At 43.4% G+C, this 19,255-nt stretch overlaps 1 protein-coding gene across 3 annotated transcripts in view; it reads right to left on the bottom strand.

The window, feature by feature from the left end:
* PPP4R3A (protein phosphatase 4 regulatory subunit 3A) overlaps positions 1-18,009 on the bottom strand; it is a 97,640-nt gene extending 79,631 nt beyond the window's left edge. The window contains exon 1 of one of the 3 annotated variants that reach the window (XM_025190962.2): positions 16,821-18,009. In XM_025190962.2, the coding sequence (XP_025046747.1) occupies positions 16,821-16,962 (142 nt within the window). In that variant the 5' untranslated portion in view covers positions 16,963-18,009. The remainder of the gene's footprint in view (positions 1-16,820) is intronic. The other 2 variants (XM_006135507.4, XM_025190961.2) reach the window with 2 other exon arrangements.
* Positions 18,010-19,255: the final 1,246 nt, after the last annotated feature.

Here is a 19,255-nt window from a genome sequence, read left to right as displayed (position 1 = left end):
AATTCAGTAATGAAGACTGAAAATTCTCTTTTCAATCACTAATTCACTAAATACATCTAAAAAATACAACTGAGGACTATGTTCATCACATTACCCCCAGTCCTGCAAACAGGTATAAACGTTTTATTTTACACACACAGTTTCATTGAAGTCAACACGATTCCTCCCAAGTAGGGATGTAAAATCCCATTTAATTAGTGAACAGGTTAAATTTGACCAGTTAAACAAATGAATGGGGATGGGTAGGGATGCCACAGATGGGGGCTGCTCCAGCCAGTCTGGAATACCCCTGCCCATGGAGAGCCTCAAAGAGCTGGAGCAGCCCTCTGCCTATGGTGGGTTGCTCCAACCCCCACTGGTTAACCGTAAACAGTAAGCATCACCCATTAAGGGTGATGCTTATCAGTTAACCATTCACATTCCTACTCCCAAGTAATGTTAAGACAATGCATTAGTAGGGATGTTAAATTTAGATTAATTAACTAATTGAATAGTCGACGGGATTTCCATTGACTAAACAAAGAGTCAATAAGGGAACCTCAGCCTTTGAAATGTACAATAGCCCTGTGGCTCCCCCGCTGGCCCAGTGCTCCCTGCGGCACCTGAGCCTTTGAATGTACAAAAGCCCTGGCTGGGCTCTTGTACATTTCAGAAGGAAGCCCCATAGGGAACACAGGACCAGCATGGGAGTCCCTTTCTGGCCAGCTTCCGCTTTTGAAATGTACAAGAATCCCACTAGGCTCTTGTATATTTCAAAAGCAGAAACTCAGCAGAAGTGGCGCATGTGGAGACTACTTCAGTCCCTGCTTGTGCCGTTTCCGCTGTGTCTCTACCTCCCCTGTCCCGTCGCAGAAATGGTGCTGGGGGGAACCACTTTTAATCCATCTCCCCCCAGCACTGGCTTTTGCTCGTCCCCCCTTGCTGCCTCTAATAGAGGCAGTGGGGTGGAGGGCGGAGATGCATGACTAGCCGCATCACTTCTGCTTATCAGATAGTCAACTAGTCTTTTACATCCCTATTCATTAGCATTGGGTGAAATTATCATACTGGAAAAAAATAAATGGTTCCTAAGATAGGGTTTTCAAAGCATTTACAGGTGTTCTGTGGACCCTTCAGTAGTCACATGATGCTGGCCCCTCCTTATTTCCATCTGCTAAATCTGATTAAGAAATTCATGATTCATGTTGACTTCTTGAGGCTACTTTTTCCATGGAAGCCTTTACTATAGTTACCACAATGTTTTCTATCACAGCAGGAGGTAGTCCACACAATCACATTATATAACCAGGAATTAAGGGTAACCTTAAAAGAAATCCAAAAAGGTAAAGGCATGGAAATACACATTTAAGGTTCCCATACAATCTGGTGACAATTGGCAAACTTAAAGTTGTATATGGTGCCTTCACTGTGTTTTTCCATACCTTTACCTGTATGGATTTCTTTTAGGTTAACCTTAACTTCGAATTTCCTGTGTTTTTAGTATAATTACACCAGCACTAATATTGTTTGTTTGTTCATTCATACCCTTAAATTACTGGTATGCATGCTTAATCTTCAGTGAACCCTACTATACTATTTTAAGAGAAATTAAAATACTTAAACCCATTTTTCTTACTGCAAATATCTGAAATTTCTGAACAGTGAAAAGTAATTTTCCACGAATAAGCAAAACTTGAACAAGAAAACTGGTCATTTCTAACTTTCATGGTGAGAACCCAACTGCTGAACTCATCACCAGAAATTAATATTCATACCAAACAATTCATTAATTACAAATCCATACTTGAAAAACTTATGTTAACAGTATGGAGAACATTACTGAAAGAATCTTGTTTCTCATATCATCAGCCACAAATCATAGGTTTAGACAAAGGCCTTACCAGAAGAATTCCCAGTGGCTTCAATAAGAATGTTGGTTAAATAAGGACTGCATAATTAGACCCATACATTGCTTTTCAGCAAAATGACTACTAAAAGCAAAATAACTGAATATCAATGTTAACATAATAAACATACTTCTTACCTGATCAATTCAGAATGTTTCAAAATGTTGACATTCCAACAAGAGACAAACCAAGTCACTAACAGAATATGTAGATTTTTAAAATTACAAATACATTCACTTTACAGGAGAAATAAGTGATGGTTTCTGTTTACTTACCTGAAACTAAGACCTTGTCTATACTATAATTTTGCTTACAAGTTATGTGGCTTTAATAAAACCATTGTAACATATCCACTCCAGGCTCCTTATATCAGCAGAGATCATCCACATCAGCAGTACTTGCAGGGACACAGAGGAATATACTGTGGGTAGCTATCCAACAGTGCAACTGGCTACACGATGCTTGGAAAAGCTTTACAATGCCTTATGGGATAGGTACAGAACCATAAGATGCAGCTGAATCCTATTACTCCATAGGCATCCTACTAGATCAGTAGTTCTTATACTTCATTTACAACTACGTGACTCCAGAACGGCGTAAAAAACCAGAGTCCACCCAAGCCAGAGGGCCAAAGCCCAAGCCCTACCACCCCAGGTAGATTTGCTGGCCAAACTAAAGCTGCAGGGCTTCAGCCCAGGGGGGAAGGCAGGGGCCTGTAACCTAAGTTCAGCTGCCCAAGATTGAAGATCGCCAGTTTCAGGCCACTGCAAGTCTAAAGCCAGCCTTGGTGACCTCATTAAAACAGGGTTGTAACTAACAGATTGAGAACTGCTGTATTAGATTATCAACCACTTTTCAACCGATAGTGGAAGAAGGTGGGGAATGTGCAACAGTGAACATGTGTACACGCACATATGGTGAGAGAGAATGAGTGTTTTGACATGCAGTCTCGAAGTTCAGGCAGCTGCTGGAACCAACAAATCCTGAGGCACGGAGGGAAGACCCTCCCCATCAGCCAGTGTCTCCCCACTCTTCCCCTCCCATCCCTATCACCTCAAGCAGCAGCCAGCTCTACACCTGCCAATTCCACATTAATGGTTCTGTAATTCTCCAAAGTTCTCCCACACTCTCCTTAGCTACCAGAAGCAGTGCCCTCAGCAGCTCAGTAAGCTCTCCACACTGAACAATAGTAAAGCTTCTTAGAACTTTTGAAAGAGGAAAGATGCATGCCTGTGTAGCTAGATGCAGGGCAGAGTTTGAAACAGTGAGCAGAGTGGTCATGGTAGGCATGCTGTGAGAAGCCATGTCGACATAACAAATGGCAGCATCTACACTGACACTGTTGTTTTTGCTACAAAAAACTCTATGCCTCTTGTTGAAGTAGTTTTATTGTCAGCAAAACAGCAGGCTATCTTCATGGGTAGAGGACATCTAAAAGGACTCTAAACCAGCTATTTGATATAAATTCAGGATTTTTATATGGATCACTACTACAGTGGTCTTTTCAAATATATTTATATTTATAAAGGAACTGAGGAGGAGGTATATTATGAAGAATAGAGCTTCCATTCAAATGCTCACTTTGGTAAATAGTAACAGCAGGAAAGAACAGAGTTAAATAGTACAATGAAGCAGCACGGGATTTTTTTGATAATGCTTTGCAATTTACTTTGGTGTGGCAGATCTTAAGTCTTTCTAAAAAAATGTATACATACATTCCATGCAAATTTATGTTTTCCTCATGATTAACTGAGTCCTACAATGTCCTATTGAACCAAAAATGTTAAGTATAATTTGCACTCCATTTATAAGGACAGATGTCACAGACAGATTATTTCTATACAGCTCCTTTTGCTTTTGATAACCCATTGTGCAGTGCCCCTTTAATTGTCATCCTTGTGAAAAGGCAACAATTCAGCATTATCAAAAGAAAATAGTCTCTTACAATATGGAGTGAGAAACATTGTCTGGGTTGTTTTTTCCCCCTTAAGCAAGGCTACTATATAAAACAATAGCTGGGAATAGTGCTTATATTGTGCAATATAAGTTAATTTGTATTAGGTGAAAGCCCATGCTGTAAGAAGGCTGGCAGCTGGGCCAAGCAACCCACCATCTGTGCTGTCTCCATCGTGCAATCAATTGAACTGTTGCATACAAATCAGTTGTAGAGTTAGGTGGTAATTTCTTGAACACCACAACAGTCTTGGACTCTTGGCATGGCATAAATACATGCCTTACTACTGTAGCTGAAAGCCCATGCTGTTGTCCTCAGTGTAATTTGTGAAGTTAAAATGGGTGTAAACTTTAAGTTTGACAGTAATGGATCACAAATCCAAACGATGATTGAATCTGGTGATAGTTTAAACAAAAAGAGCTCTCAAGAGCTTGTTGTAGCTTCCATCACTTCCCATTGGGCCCAATCCTATTCAACATATTTATAAACAATCTGGAAAAGGGGTAAACAGTGAGGTGGCAAAATTTGCAGATGATACTCAACTGCTCAAACCAAAGACCAAAACAGACTGTGAAGAGCTCCAAAAGGATCTCACAAAACTAGGTGATTGGGCAATAAAATTAATTTGCCATTTTGACGCTGGTAAATGCAAAGTAATGCACATTGGAAAAAATAATCCCCAACTATACATTAGGGCTGTCAATTGACCTGCATTAATGCCTGAATCTTGTCAAAGTGCTGCTACAGTTCAATTGGCACACACTGCAAATTCTAGGTACACAAGCAGTTAGCAAAACTACCTATCCTAGGAAACCATTTTGGTTACAAAAATCTAGTGGCTCACTAATGAAGCCCACCCACTAGCATAGGTTGCCCATCACTGGTTTATATTACATGAACCTGATATACAATATGTGGGAGGGGATGAGCTAAGCCTGGGGCAGGGGCTGTGGTACAGGAGGGGATTCAGGGAAGGAGATTAGGTATAAGAGGGGGCTCAGGGCTGGAGCCGGTGTTCTCTGTAAGATGAGCTCTTGGACAGCCACCCAAGAGAGATTCAAATGCCACCTAGCTTATTGGCAGAGCATTCACAGTACCCACAGCATGTGCACCACCAGTAGAAACACATCTGCACAGGCTTTGGTACACAATTTATTCTGTACATAGATGGGAAAAAAGTTAGAGGGAACATTGGCTGAAGCAGAAGCTTGGGATGAAGGAGGAAGTGCAGAGTCCTGGATTTTGGAAGGGGCTCAAGCAGCAGGTTGGGGTACAGTGTGTGGGCTCTGGAAGGGGCTGGGTTAGGATACTGAGGACAGAACAGCAGCAGCCAGTCCCACAGTTTTTTCTCTTAAGCTGCTACTGCTCTGTCCCTTTAAAAATAAAACATGACAACCAGGGTGTGGGGGAGCTTATACTGAGACTGCTGCTACTCTGTACCTGTCAGAATGCAGAGTGGCAGCGTAGGTTTATCCTGAGACCCAGCAGGGGACCAGAGATTGAGCCAGAGTCTTTGTGCGCCAGCTCCTCTCTGTCCCTTTAAGAGCACAGAACCGTGGCAGGAGGGGGAAGAGGTGATTGAGTAGTCGATAGTGCTACCCAATACGTTCCTGCTTGACTACTCATTCACATCCCAGGTACAAGCTCTCAGTGGGAAGGGGCTCAGGGCAGGGAGTTTGGTGCAGGAGGGGGCATTGATTTCTGAGTTGCCACCAAGTTTGACTTTCTTATTTCATAATACATTTATTTTGGAACATCATAGTCACAGGCCAAAATGGTGATGCCATATGTCTGTTCTCTATTTTACTTCAGCATAACTCAACTTTCTGAAAGGAACCACATTCTATACTATCAATGGAGCTTACTCCAAAACTAAATATGTTCTAAGTACAGTCAGCCTTAGCTTTTTGGTAACTTGGAATCAGAACTGCATCAAAATGACAGTGGGAGCGGGAAAGATGAGAGCTAATTATAGAAATTTTAAGGACACTGTACAGCTAGTCTGTTAGAGTTAATAATCTCGCTATAGAAAAAGTTTTTCCTGCCTGGCAACAGAATGATGTTATCGTGCTCTCTGGCCACGAAAGCAGCTGGGGGGGTGATGGTGGAGTTGGTAAGCGTAGTGAGCATAGGGTGCATTTCACTAGTATTTGAACATTTAAAAAAAGTTTAAGGACAGCCATCAGCCAGCAATTCCAGCCTTCTGCAATTCCAAGTGTGAAACATTTAAGTTTTAGTTTAACAAAATATGTGGGCTAATGTGTATTATTTAGTTCTTACCATTCCTAATATACTGCTGCTGCATCTGCAGCTTGACACAGGTAATGAGTATTATATACTATTTCCTCAATTAATACAAATCAAGTTATCTAAGAAAAATTACAGAAAGCATACCCTCTTGGATGTTGTAAAATCTGTACTGAGCTGTAAATTAACATATTTTAGTGATTTAGATTTGCACCATTGCTTGAAGAAATACATGAAGTAGTATCAGTGGAAAGCTTGATTTAAATCAATCCACCCTGGCAAAAGGACATGTCAGATGCTCCCGGGAGCTGTGCAGGGCCAGGGCAAGCAGGCAGCTTGCTTTAGACCCACTGTGCTGCTGAACTATTAGTGGCTGATCTCCCAGTTTGGCTCCAGGGGCTTCTGGGAGATCCAACCTGATTCTGAGAGACTCCTAGCCAAGTCAGAAGAGTTGGCAACCCTAAACTGAGACTGAGATTGATTGTCAGAGACTCTGCGATCGACAAGTCCATCGCAGTCTACTGGTTGATGACCACTGCATTACAGAGACTGGATTTCTGAAAAAAAGTCAAGGGAATAAGTGAGAAGACCTTGTTACTGGCAAGCCAATATACAGAACGCAGAAAACTAATTTAAGACAAATACTTAAGACAAACTCCTTGCCTGTGTTTAACATAACTTCCTTTCAAGTTCCTCCTTCTAGCCTATTAAAAAGATTAGTTTTTATATCCCTTTATCCCTTTTTGACTCTTACCACAAATATTACTTTCTTATATTCTGAAAGTGATGTTTGCAACAGCCTTCCCAAAGTATATTTATCAAGGCAACAACCTCAGAATTCAACTCACTTATGCAGTATTACCTACCAAAAGCATGTTTCCATATTTTAGAGACATTGAAACAATCACATTTTACTGCAAGAATGAATGAATAATTCTCTGTAACCTAATTTCCATGTGGTAATATTCAGGGCTCAACAAATAATACAATCTACTCACCCGTGGCGAGTAGACTGCAACCCAGAAGAGCTGGGTTTGGGCAATCTGCGCATGCGCAGATCGCCGGACAGCGCAGCTGGCGAACAGGGCTCGCCGCGGTTCAGCGAGCCCTGGTAATATTAATGGTTAACCCATGAGTAGGGCTGCCGCTTCTGGCCTCACACAGGGCTGGGAGCAGTCCCTGCACATGGCATGGAAGGGAGTGGCCTGCCCACCCCTTGTTCAATCAGCTGACGTTAAGCTTAACCTGTTAAACAGGATTTTACATCCTTATTTCCAGGTAGGAAATATGATGGATTTGTGAGGCATAACAGGCTTAAGATTCCAGATAGTTACTACAGACCGGTCAGTTTAACGTCTGTCCCAGGGAAGATAATGGAGCAGGTAATTAAGGAAATCATATGCAAACACTTGGAAGGTAATAAAGTGATAGGGAATAGCCAGCATGGATTTGTGAAGAACGAGTCATGCCAAACTAATCTGATAGCTTTCTTTGATAAGATAACGAGCTTTGTGGATAAGGGAGAAGCGGTGGATGTCATATACCTAGACTTTAGTAAGGCATTTGATACGGTCTCGCATGATATTCTTATTGATAAACTAGGCAAATATAATTTAGATAGGGCCACGATAAGGTGGGTGCATAATTGGCTGGATAACCGTAGTCAGAGAGTTGTTGTTAACAGTTCTAAATCCTGCTGGAAAGGGATAACAAGTGGAGTTCCTCAAGGGTCTGTTTTGGGACCCGTACTGTTCAATATCTTCATCAATGATGTAGATATTGGGATAGAGAGTACGCTTATTAAGTTTGCAGATGATACCAAACTGGGTGGGGTTGCAACTTCTTTGGAAGATAGGGACATAATTCAAAATGACCTTAGCAAGTTAGAGTAATGGTCAGAGGAAAACAGGATGAGGTTTCATAAAGAGAAATGCAAAGTGCTCCACTTAGGAAGGAACAATCAGTTCCATACATACAAGATGGGAAGCGACTGTCTAGGAAGGAGCATGACGGAAAGGGATCTAGGGGTCATAGTGGACCACAAGTTGAATATGAGTCAACAGTGTGATGCTGTTGCAAAAAAAAGCAAATATGATTCTAGGTTGTATCAACAGGTGTGTTGTAAGCAAAACTCGTGAAGTCATTCTGCCGCTCTACTCTGCACTAGTTAGGCCTCAGCTGGAGTACTGTGTCCAGTTCTGGGAGCCACATTTCAAGAAAGATGTGGAGAAATTGGAAAGGGTACAGAGAAGAGCGACAAGAATGATTAAAGTTTTAGAGAACATGACCTATGAAGCCAGGCTTCATGAACTGGGCTTGTTTAGTTTGGAAAAAAGAAGATTAAGGGGGGACATGATAGCGGTTTTCAAATATCTAAAAGGGTGTCACAAGGAGGAAGGAGAAAATTTGTTCCTCTTGGTTTCTGAGGACAGGACAAGGAGCAATGGGCTTAAAGTGCAGCAGGGGAGGTTTAGATTGGACATTAGGAAAAAATTCCTAACTGTCAGGGTGGTCAAATATTGGAATAAATTGCCAAGGGAGGTGGTGGAATCTCCCTCTCTGGAGATATTTAGGAACAGGTTGGATAGACATCTGATAGGGATGGTGTAGACGGAGCTTGGTCCTGCCTTGAGGGCGGGGGGCTAGACTCGATGACCTCTTGAGGTCCCTTCCAGTCCTATTATTCTATGATTCTAAGATAATAACTACTTTACTAGTTAGCTCAATAAGACTATTCATGTGAAAAATAAAAACACTATTTATACACACAAGCTTACAGGATAAAGCTCATATAGAATGGACTCTCTGAAGGCAAACATCTAAAGCACATTGTAGATACTAGGGACATTAAAATGTGCTTATTTGTGTAAATGTGTATCCACTGAAATTTTCAGAGGATACACGTTTATACATTGGGAGGAGAGGGGCGGAAGGTGAGAGTTGGTGTTCACAGGGAGCCAGCTTTAAAGCCAGGTCCCTGCAAGTACTGGCTCTGGTGTCCTGCCCCTCTGCTGCCTATGTATCAGAAGTGGGGGAAGTGGGGAGAGGACTGGCTCAGCAGGAGCTGGTATATCCCCCTCACCCTCTCCACAGGCACTGGCTCCCGCTCTGCTCCCACCCCTTGCTGTCGCCGATTCAGAGGCTGCAGCTTAGGAACGAAGCTGAATGTCTTGAAAATGTGTGTATTTAGCAGCAAATTGTATGGATGTAAGATATGGGTGATAACGAAATATTTGAAGAGAAGGATATTGGCATTTGAGAAGAGTTGTTATAAAAAGATTCTGAGAATAGGATAGATGTAGAAGGTCACCAACGAGGGATTATATAGGAAGATACAGCTGAAAGAGAAGCTACTGCAGAAAGTTAGACAACAGAGCTATTCGGACATATCTGCAGAATGAACAACGAGTGAAAAGTTAAGACCTTGGTATTTGGCATAATGGATGGTCCAAATAGGAGAGGCAGACCCCACAGAGAATGGGCAGATGATATAGTAGATTGGTGTGGAGCTAGTCCACAGAAACTAAGCCATTCCATACTGGACAGGGAAAGATGGAAGGAAATAGTGAGGGAAGCATTGGACAGTAATGTGAGCATTGAGCCCATGGTTGATGATGATGATGATGATGATGATGATGATGAAAGTGGGAGGGTAGTCTTTAGGATTAACCGATAAGCCCAGGCTCATCGGTTAATCATGTAGACAACTACATGCTAACATACCTAGTAGATACTAAGAAAAGTCAGGTATATTAGTGATAATGAAAACATTAACAATGTCAACCTTTGTTTAATAAGTCATAGCTTGCAGCTAATAAATGTTCTTATTTTTAATTGCATAAATTCTCCACTCAAAATACTGGATTTCAGTCCTGATCTTTTGAATAGCATTATTAATTTTTAAAATATTTAAAGCATCTTCTTAAACCTGTCTAATGAACTATAAAATATATTTTCCATTTCTTAGGGCTATCCGAGGCTATGCACAGCTTAGGTAGTATAACTCATGTCGCTCAGGGGTGTGAATAAATCACTCTTCTGAGTGACGTAAGTTACACCTACACAAGTGCTGGTGTGGATAGCACTATATCAGCAGGACAATAGCCACTAAAAAAGTTGTTTTTATCATCTTGACAGAAGAACTCTGCTGTCAGCGTAGTGCATCTTTACCAGTTATGCTGCAGTATTGTATGTGTAGACAAACCCTTAGAATATTTTCTAATATTTTATGCACACTACTTTTTGGAGAGAGATTATAGCCTGTAAAGCAACTTTTAAAAATATGACAGTAGGATTCCATGTTCACTAATGGCTCCATAAGAAGTTTGCTCACTTTCCTAAACATTTTTTTCTGCCTGCCTGCCCTGCAAACTCATCGTCATAAATAAATAAATAAATAATCAAAAGGCATTTTTTACATAATCACAAGAATAAAGGTTCTACAAGACAAACGATGCACTAAGTGACATCTATACAAACCCATTTAAAGCAAATGAGTTTGTGTGCGCATTCCTGAAGGAATAACATGAAGACAGCAAGACTGCCTGTGGAGAGTAGAGTAAGATTTAGTTTATACAGAATTTCTATTACTGGGAATTGTATGACAGCTCAGGGCAACATTGCAGAAGTGGGTAGGGTAGGGATGGTTTGATTCACAAACAAACATTTCTGACAGGGAAGTGAGCAAGAATAAATTACAAAACTCCACAATGGCTTATTTTGAGCTTCTGTTTAGGGAAGAAACATACTTTGCTTTAAATTTGTTAAGCTAGTGGTCCTCAGAACCTTTGTGTTTTGGAGTAGAGGAAGGAGGCACATGGGGATGTATGTTTCTCCCACAACCCTAAACATTAGCTGGATGCTTCTGGTACAGTGATCAGCAAATAAAATTAGTTACCACCACAATTCACACTACTCAGGCTGCTTACAGATTTTGGGAAATACCTCAACATTAATATGATCAGAAATACCAATATTTCCTTCACAAAAATGGAAGACTATATTTTTAATATATAAGAACTTCAATTTAGGCACATAATGCTGATGGAAAATGTGGGCAAAAGGCAGATTCTACAGTAAATTCTGCCATTACAGAATTCATGTTGCTCTGTCTAAAAAAGCTCTTTTACAAAAGGGTCCACAAAAGGTAGAATGAACTATAGTCCATACACTACTTCCCTTGAGAGACTATTTCAGTCTAATAGACATGTTAATATTTCCATCTCAAATGTTTCTTTTAATTTCAACCCATCAGTCCTAGTTTTACTCAAAAGGACTTAAGTGTGTTATCACAGGTTTTTTAAAATTCCCAGTCAATACTGATACCACACCTCAAATTTCTCAGATGTTATGTTCAATTGGTTTCTGAAGCAAGATGAAACCTTACAGCAGCTGCTCTCCAGGGTTCTATGAGTTCTTTCAGTTGGGCTGCAGGGCTCCATGTTTAAAACCTGGTGCTCCATGCCTTGGCACCCCCCTGTAGAGCAGAAGCAGTGCAGGATTGAAGTAAAGAGTGCCCTTTCGCCAGTCTGAAGTCAAAAGTGGCACAGGGCTGAAGCCAAGAGCCCAGCTCTCCCTGCATCCTGTCCTGGCTGAAGCCAGGAGAGGCGTGTGGAAGCCCTGGCACCCTCCCTTTCTGGGCTGAAGTCCCAAGCCCCAGCATTCCTTATGGGCAGAAGCTCTGAGCCCACAGGCAGAGTTGGGGGGGGGGGGGGGGGGAGAGGAGGAGGGCAAGGGTGTTGCCTCCTCAAACTGTAGTGCCTTACCGAAAGTGGAGCAGTCCTGGGGGCAGCTATAGCCTTATTCTCATCCCACACTATGGCCAGGTAACAGGCGAAAAGACAGAGTTAGACAGTGCAGGGAAGCTGCTCCTCTGACTGATGTTGCCATGGAAGGGTAGCTTTGGCATTCCTGTCTGCTGCTGGTACCCAGGGTTACATCTGCTCCTCAGCTCCAAGCACCCTCATGAAGCTGGTAAGAGCTGCCTACTTCAAGGAAACCTGACTCCAGGGGAGCAGAGGCCATGGGAAATAAACACCATATCATACAGCTCTGTAGCCACCATTCTCTCCTAGTATACAGCCTCTAGATACCTCTCTCCCTGCATCCTGAATAGTTTTCAAACTTTTTGAGCTGAATCCCTCCCATTTTGAGTTATGCTTTTTTTGGTTGCATCCCCCCACAACCTAAAGAGGCTGGATGGAGGTGTGGGAGAGTGGTGAGACGGCAGGAAAGAGCATCAGTTCTTTAATACTGAATACCAAACTTTCCTGGGTAAGTGTAGTCAACTTTGCAGACTTCTAAGCTTTACTTTTAAAAAAATACTTTCAAGCCATTGTGTCATAACAAAAACCTTCCAAATGGGAAGAAAGTATAAATCAAACCAATGATGTCTTCCTAACTCTGTGGAGGGACATCATCAGTGCCAGCACAGCTTTTGAGGCAGAGCAGACCTTGCTCCTGACATGGTTTTTCATTTGTTGGAGTGAGAAGAAGATGGTATTTGTTGGAGAACTTGTACAGAATTAATTGGGGTGCAGAATTCAGTTATTAGGAAGCTAAAATCTTCAAAGTATATGTATGTCATTAAGTGAATAGAATACTCATCTTAAGTATTGCTTTCAGTTCCAGTCACAAAAATAAAAGGAGGTTAAAAAACAGGCAATAAAAACTGATCTAAATGCATGGAAAGGTTGTCCTTCAACGAACAGAACTATTCAAGTCATCAAAGTGACTAGGAAGGGGTAAGATACAGATATTTGTAACGAATGACACAAGGAGTGAAAATTAGGCACTTCTTTACTGTCCAATAACAGAAATACAAGGGGTCATGCAGTGCAACTAAAAGCATGAAGTTTAGAATTGGATTGTGATAAACTTTTTCCGCAGAAGCAAGCCAACATGTGGAACTCATTGCCACTTAGGTACCATTAAGGGGCAGTTTTGCAGAATCCAAATAAAGGTCTAGACATTTACACAGATGACAACAAAATCATTCAAGTACAACAGATGGATTTATGACAGTTAAGAGATCTAAACCCTCATGGTTTGGAGCATAAGCCATTACATAACTAGGTACAGTAACATCCCCTGTATATCAGCTTATTCTCAGTTGTCTACACTGGGGATTCTTAAACTCACTTGAGATCACAAACAGGACACTTGACCCTATATGGACCATGGGCCTGGTCTGGCAATTCCTATGTTTTAGGGATGTAATAGTGTGGTTGATTAACCGATAAGCAAAAGAGTATAGGTTAATGCTACAGACTACATGAATTCCCCAACACCCTCCCCACTAGTAAATTTTTTTAGCACACTGACCAGCAGCCTGTCTCAGTCATAGCTTGCGATGGGTCTGGGACCTACTCCCGGTACAACTCTGCATTTAAAGTGTTATTAGAAGGTAGGCGGGCCGGCAGCCCGGCTCAGTTCTGAGCTCCTGGACCCAGCATGAGCAAGACTTACCTCTCCCTGCCCCTCCCTCCGAACAGGGGCTGCTGCTACCCCTGTATCAGAGGCAGCAGCATGTGGGGACAGGCAGCTGGCCCGTGAGGGGAGCTGTTTTTTAAAATGGCTCCCCTTGCAGACCAGCTCCAGTCTGGCACCCCGCGCAGCTGCCTCTGAATCAGAGGCAGCAGTACGGTGTGGCAGGCGGCTCTTCGGAAGTGGAGCCAGTTTGCATTCAACCAGTAAGAATTCATGAGGTTACTCAACTATTCAATTAACCAATATTTAACATCCCTATTATGTTCCATCTGTTCAAAATGGTTACAGTATCCTACCAGGTCACAGATAAAAAAAATGTGTTGGTTACATTCTCCCTTAGACAAATTTAGGTTTTAGAATTCTCTATCACAGTGGTGGACAACCTGTGGCCTGCATGCAGCCCACTTGGATTCCACCCGCAGCCAGCAGACCATATGGCCTTCCTCCTGTCCCACACGCCTCCCGCGCACTTCCTACTCTTCCCCTTCCCTCCAGCACTTTCAGAGCACAATGAATCACCTGATTCACACTCTATCCATGCTCCTCCCTCCCAGAGCCTGAATGCTAGTAATCAGCTGTTCAGGGTTCTAGCTCTGGGAGGGAGGGGGAAGAGGGGACAGAGTGGATTTGTGGTGCTCTGAAAGTACTGGGGGGGGGGGGGGAGTAGGAAATCAGAGCTCCAGTGTCTCAGTGCATGAGAGGTGCGTGTAGGAAAAGAGCAGACAGGAGTGCTGAGGGCTGCTGCAGCCCACTGAGATGGAGGGTCACTCATGTGGCCCACTCACTTCTTGATTGCTGGTCTATCTGTTTCCGTGGGTAAGCCATTAAATAAGGTCCATTACCCCAAGAGGAGGAAGCTGAATCCTGATCCCAAACTGTAGAAGGAAACACTTCAAAAAAGGAAAGCATTAGAAAACATGATGGAAAGCCAAAGAAACGTCAAGGAAAGAAGATGCAAGAACAGTCAATTTTGATCCCTACATTTAATAAAGCAGTTCAACAGAAAAGCTGAAGGGGAAAAGAAGAAGGAACAAGGGACTTGAGCGCTATAAAAGACATCTGACGTATAACAATCTGTTGCTACTTTTGATTTGGGTATGAAATAACTGTTCACACTTACAAACATTTAATACTCTAGTACCCCAAATTAAAAAAAAAATCATTACATGTAAATTTGAACTATCCTAGCCGCTGACTTCTGACCGAAAAAACTGAATATTAACCCGATAAAATAGTGACAAGAATAAGAAAAACAATTACCAAAAGGCATGTTTGCCTCAAAGGATTAATATATTAGCCCCAGTGATCAAAACATCTAAGTTTCTAAAAGGATTGTTAACTAATAATTGTATAAACTGTACATGGTATAAGATTTATGAAAGCTATAGGAATTATTGTATGTTAATTCAGTTATTCATTTTTAAAAATGCTGGTTTGCTTTTTAAAGTTATGGATAACTAATCTTTAAAATTCAGTAACTCCTAGATACACATTAAAGTAACACTTACAATACTTCATACTTCCATTTTCTTTAATAGATTTATACAAGCTCATTTACAGCAATGAAACTACTGAAATAAATCTGTATATGCAAATGTAACTGAAACCAGTGGAAGACTGTGTCCTTTGAACAGACTGCTTCTTCACAGTCAGATTACAACCTGCAGCATTTTATGCTCAAAAATTCTATCTAGATCATTGTATTTTTAAAACACTACTACTACTGCATTTGGTGTTTTAACATCGTTCTTTCATTTGAAGTTTCAGTTGAAGTTTATTAATTTATTTAGCTCCTGAAAGCTACAGTGGTGATGGTGAGTGCTAGAATTATACCACTGTAACATAAACCTGTTTATAATGGTGATGTTCCTCCTTCTCACTGGGCTCCCCACCACCCTTAAATTTAATAATAAAGGTCCACTGCCATCTCGAGTTTATCTAACCTAAGAAATAAGACATGCAGAAGAGAATGGGGAGAACAGGTCTCCAACTTCTTTGTAAAAAATCAATTATATAGTTAGTTTTCATAATTTATTAATAATAATTTAGCAATTTAAAAGACTTAAGTCAATATAATTAGCATTTAAACATGCTTTGGATAATCAACTTACTACATTTGATTCTTACTGTATCAATTTAGGATTTCCTGATAACTCCTGAAAACATGCACTTCCTCTTCTACAATGACTGGACTAAGTAACTGACCTCAATGAAGTTTTCTATCCTTCAGTTTCAGCACAAGGAAAACCAAATAAACATAGGGGAGATAGCAATCAAATATAAACAGCAATCTACAAGAATGACCCACCCTCCCCAGATGTAAGATAGAAAGCCAGGAAGTAGCTAATGGCAGAAAAACATCACCCAGTACATAACTATATGGTTAAATGAGATAGGACAGACTACATTCATGGTACCAGAGTTAAATGAAGCCAGCTATACTTCAAAGTTTAATCTACAGTAATCATTAACTCACTGATCAAGTAATCAAGGATAGTTCATACACAAACCTATCAAAATGTAGCAAAACATGCTTGGAGTGAGAGAAAAACAGGTGATATGCTTTATTTTAAGTGAATTTATTATTTCAGGGGTAATTCTAAGGGCAGTTTTAGCATGAGCGCAGAATACAGTAGCTGCTTAAAAATATCCTCAAAATGTTGTTTTGTTCTTTGTATTGTCTTGAAATCAAAACTGCGAGTATCTATCTACACATTATAAAATACTCTTTAATACACTTCTAAAGAGTGAAAAATATATTTGCAACCCACCTACAGAAAGCTGAATAGACAAGAAACAACAATGAAATAATTTTAATATTTTATGTTCAACACATTTAATCCAAACTGTGAATAGTTTCTTTAATCTTGGGATTATCAATTATTTCAACAAGAGATCCCAATTAGTGTTTAGGGAAAAAAAATCTTGGGGAGGGGGAGAAATGGGATAGTGGTGTGCAATATAGTGTGTGAAATGTGTACTACCTGTATGTGGTATACAGCTTTATGTCAGTGTGTCCAATATGCATCAAGTGTGTACCTGAGGAGTGGGAGTGTGTTGTCTTAATCTTCCAACCTTGTCATATAGCCTAACAAGAGTTAACGATAGCTGCTGACTGCCCGATTTCAGAATCACATACAAATTATGCAGATAAAATCACAAAGCAGATATATAAAGCCATTATCTTTTTTTGTAGGTGGATTGGAAAAAGATTACAATACTTGCCATGTTCTCACACCACTTACCATCGCTCTCTGCCCTGACAAGCAGGGACATGCCCTTCAGCCTTTCCACGTAGCCAGAGGACACATGTCCAGTGCCTCGATCATCCCACTGGCGGTCTTCATTCAGCGTGTAAACTTTCACTCTCCGCCGGGTGTCGGTCATCCTGCCGCCTGTCACACCACAGCCACCACCCTGGCCTGTGACACCTAAAGGAACAGGAGGTTGGTGGGGGGCTAGGCCCCCCTCAAAGGAGAGGCGCAGAAAAGAGAGTAGCAGTCCCAAAAAGACACCCCGGGATCGCTCCTTATTCTTCACTGCTGGGGCAGTCTCCTCCTCATGCTCACTATTTGGAGGCAGGGCAGAGTGCTGGGGAAGGGGGTGGTAGGTGGGAAGCAGTTACAGAGGACCAGGAGGTGCTATTCAGGAGGGGAAGCCTGGCGATTGCCAGGTGTAAAGCAACGGGCCACAGGGCAAGTGTGGGGAGGGAACAGAAATATCAGAGGAGAGCTGGTGAATGAGGTAAAAGAGGATGGCAGAGAAAGATGGCTAGGGAGATGAAGCGGGTGGGGGAAAGCAGAGGGAAGGGGTGGCTGGGGATGGGGCAGCAGGAGAGGGGTGACTCGAGAGGGCAGTGCGCTGGACGGAAAGGGGGCAGGAAGAAGCGAGATCAACAGAGGTGACTAGGGTGGTGGCAGATCGGCGGCAGAGGGAGGGAGCGAGGTCAGTTCGCCCCCTGCCCGGCGCTCGGCTCTATTGTGCGGGCGCTGCCCAGGCCCGACGCCCCCTCGCAGTTTGTCAATAGAGGGGCAGAGGCGGCGCGGCCCCTCCTTCCTCAGGAGCGGCTCGTGGGCGGCCAGCGGGCGCTGCCTGTCCCGGGAGCGATGCGAAGGCGGCCGGGCTCAGCGTCCAGTCTCCCCCATGGGCTCCCCTCGCAGGCGGCAGCTTCACTCCCAGCCCGGCTCCGCCGCCATATTCTTCTTCCTTCTGCTCCCGCTACTGCTGCGGCTCAGCCCCGGCTCCTCGGCCCGCTCGGTTAGGCCGGCCCGCTCCGCTGCGGGCGCCGGCACGCGCGGTCCCTCCCCGGCCGGGCTGGCTGGCGGCCTGGCTGAGGCGCGGCGAGGCCCGACTGTGTCCCACTGGCTCCGTCTCCGCCTCAGTCACTGCGCGACCGCCATCTTGGTTTCACCTCTCACTAGAGGCGCGGGGTCTCCCAGCCAGCGGCGGCACGGGCCGCCATCTGGCATTTAAAGGGCCAACAGCAGACACAGGCTCTGAGAAGGGATGGGACTATGGGGGGGGGGGAGTGGGAGACAGCGGATGGGGGGGGGGGGCTACCCGCTAGTCACTCCCGGGGAGCAGCGCGTGCCTGTCACCCAATCTCCTCAGTCACACACTGTGTGCACCCCACGGAGTGACCTACCTAGGACCCCACAGCACCCCCACGTGACCACTTGCAGCCTGGGGGGCAAGGGCAGCACCCCACCCAAGACCTCACGGCACCCCTCAGCACGCTGGGAGGCAGAACCCTACGGGCGTAGCACCCCAATGATCATGCAGTGTAAAAGAACAGTAGCCCACCGCACCCTGGGGTGCCAGAGCAAAACCTCATTGCTCAGCAGGCCCATCACTGCACACCACCCCCACACCTTTTGGGGCAGTCCTGCAGGGCAATAGGGCACCATCCACACCCTTCATAGTGCCTTCAATTGGTGTGTGAGAGCAGTAGCTATACCCTACATTTGAGTTCACACTGGAGGGAGCAGGGCTGGCCTGGGGGGAACCGGCCAGCAGGGAGTGGGGCTGGCCCAGGCACACGCAGATCCCAGGGTCCTGCCCGTCCTGCGCACTGTCCCAGTGGGGCACATGGGCGAGTCCGGCCCCTGGGATTCCATCCTGCTCCAGCCCTGTCCCCCTCCTCTCTACTGTGTAGTTGCGTACTGCCTGGTTGGTAGACACGCTCACACAGTACTGATACTCATGCAGTATGCAACTACGAACTGATACTCATGATAATAATAAAACTTACTTAATTAGAAAATACCAGACATTTATATGTCCGGTATTTTCCTAATTTATTTCCTGGACAGAAAGCTCAAATACTGGTTCAAAACCGGACACGTGGCAACCCTAGTTCACCCTTGAGCTGAAGGGTGGCGCCCTTTGGCATCCCACAAGAACAGTAGGCAGGAGGGCCAAAACACCATTACAAATAATATTTCACAACTTATATTTAAGGTCCTAATAACTTCACAGCCATAAAAAATATATCATGGACCATGAAATCTGGTCTCCCTTGCTGAAAACTGGTCTCTTTTTTTGTGCTTTTACCCTCTACTATACAGATTTCAGAGGTGGGAGACCAGCATATCTCAAATCGGGGGTCCTGACCCAAAAGGGAGCTGCAGGGTATCACAAGGGTTTTTTGGGGGGTGGTGAGTTGGGGAGTATTGCTGCA

Source organism: Pelodiscus sinensis, chromosome 4, assembly GCF_049634645.1.
Source record: "Pelodiscus sinensis isolate JC-2024 chromosome 4, ASM4963464v1, whole genome shotgun sequence".
Lineage (NCBI taxonomy): Eukaryota > Metazoa > Chordata > Testudines > Trionychidae > Pelodiscus > Pelodiscus sinensis.
This window is presented reverse-complemented; position numbering and strand designations above follow the sequence as displayed.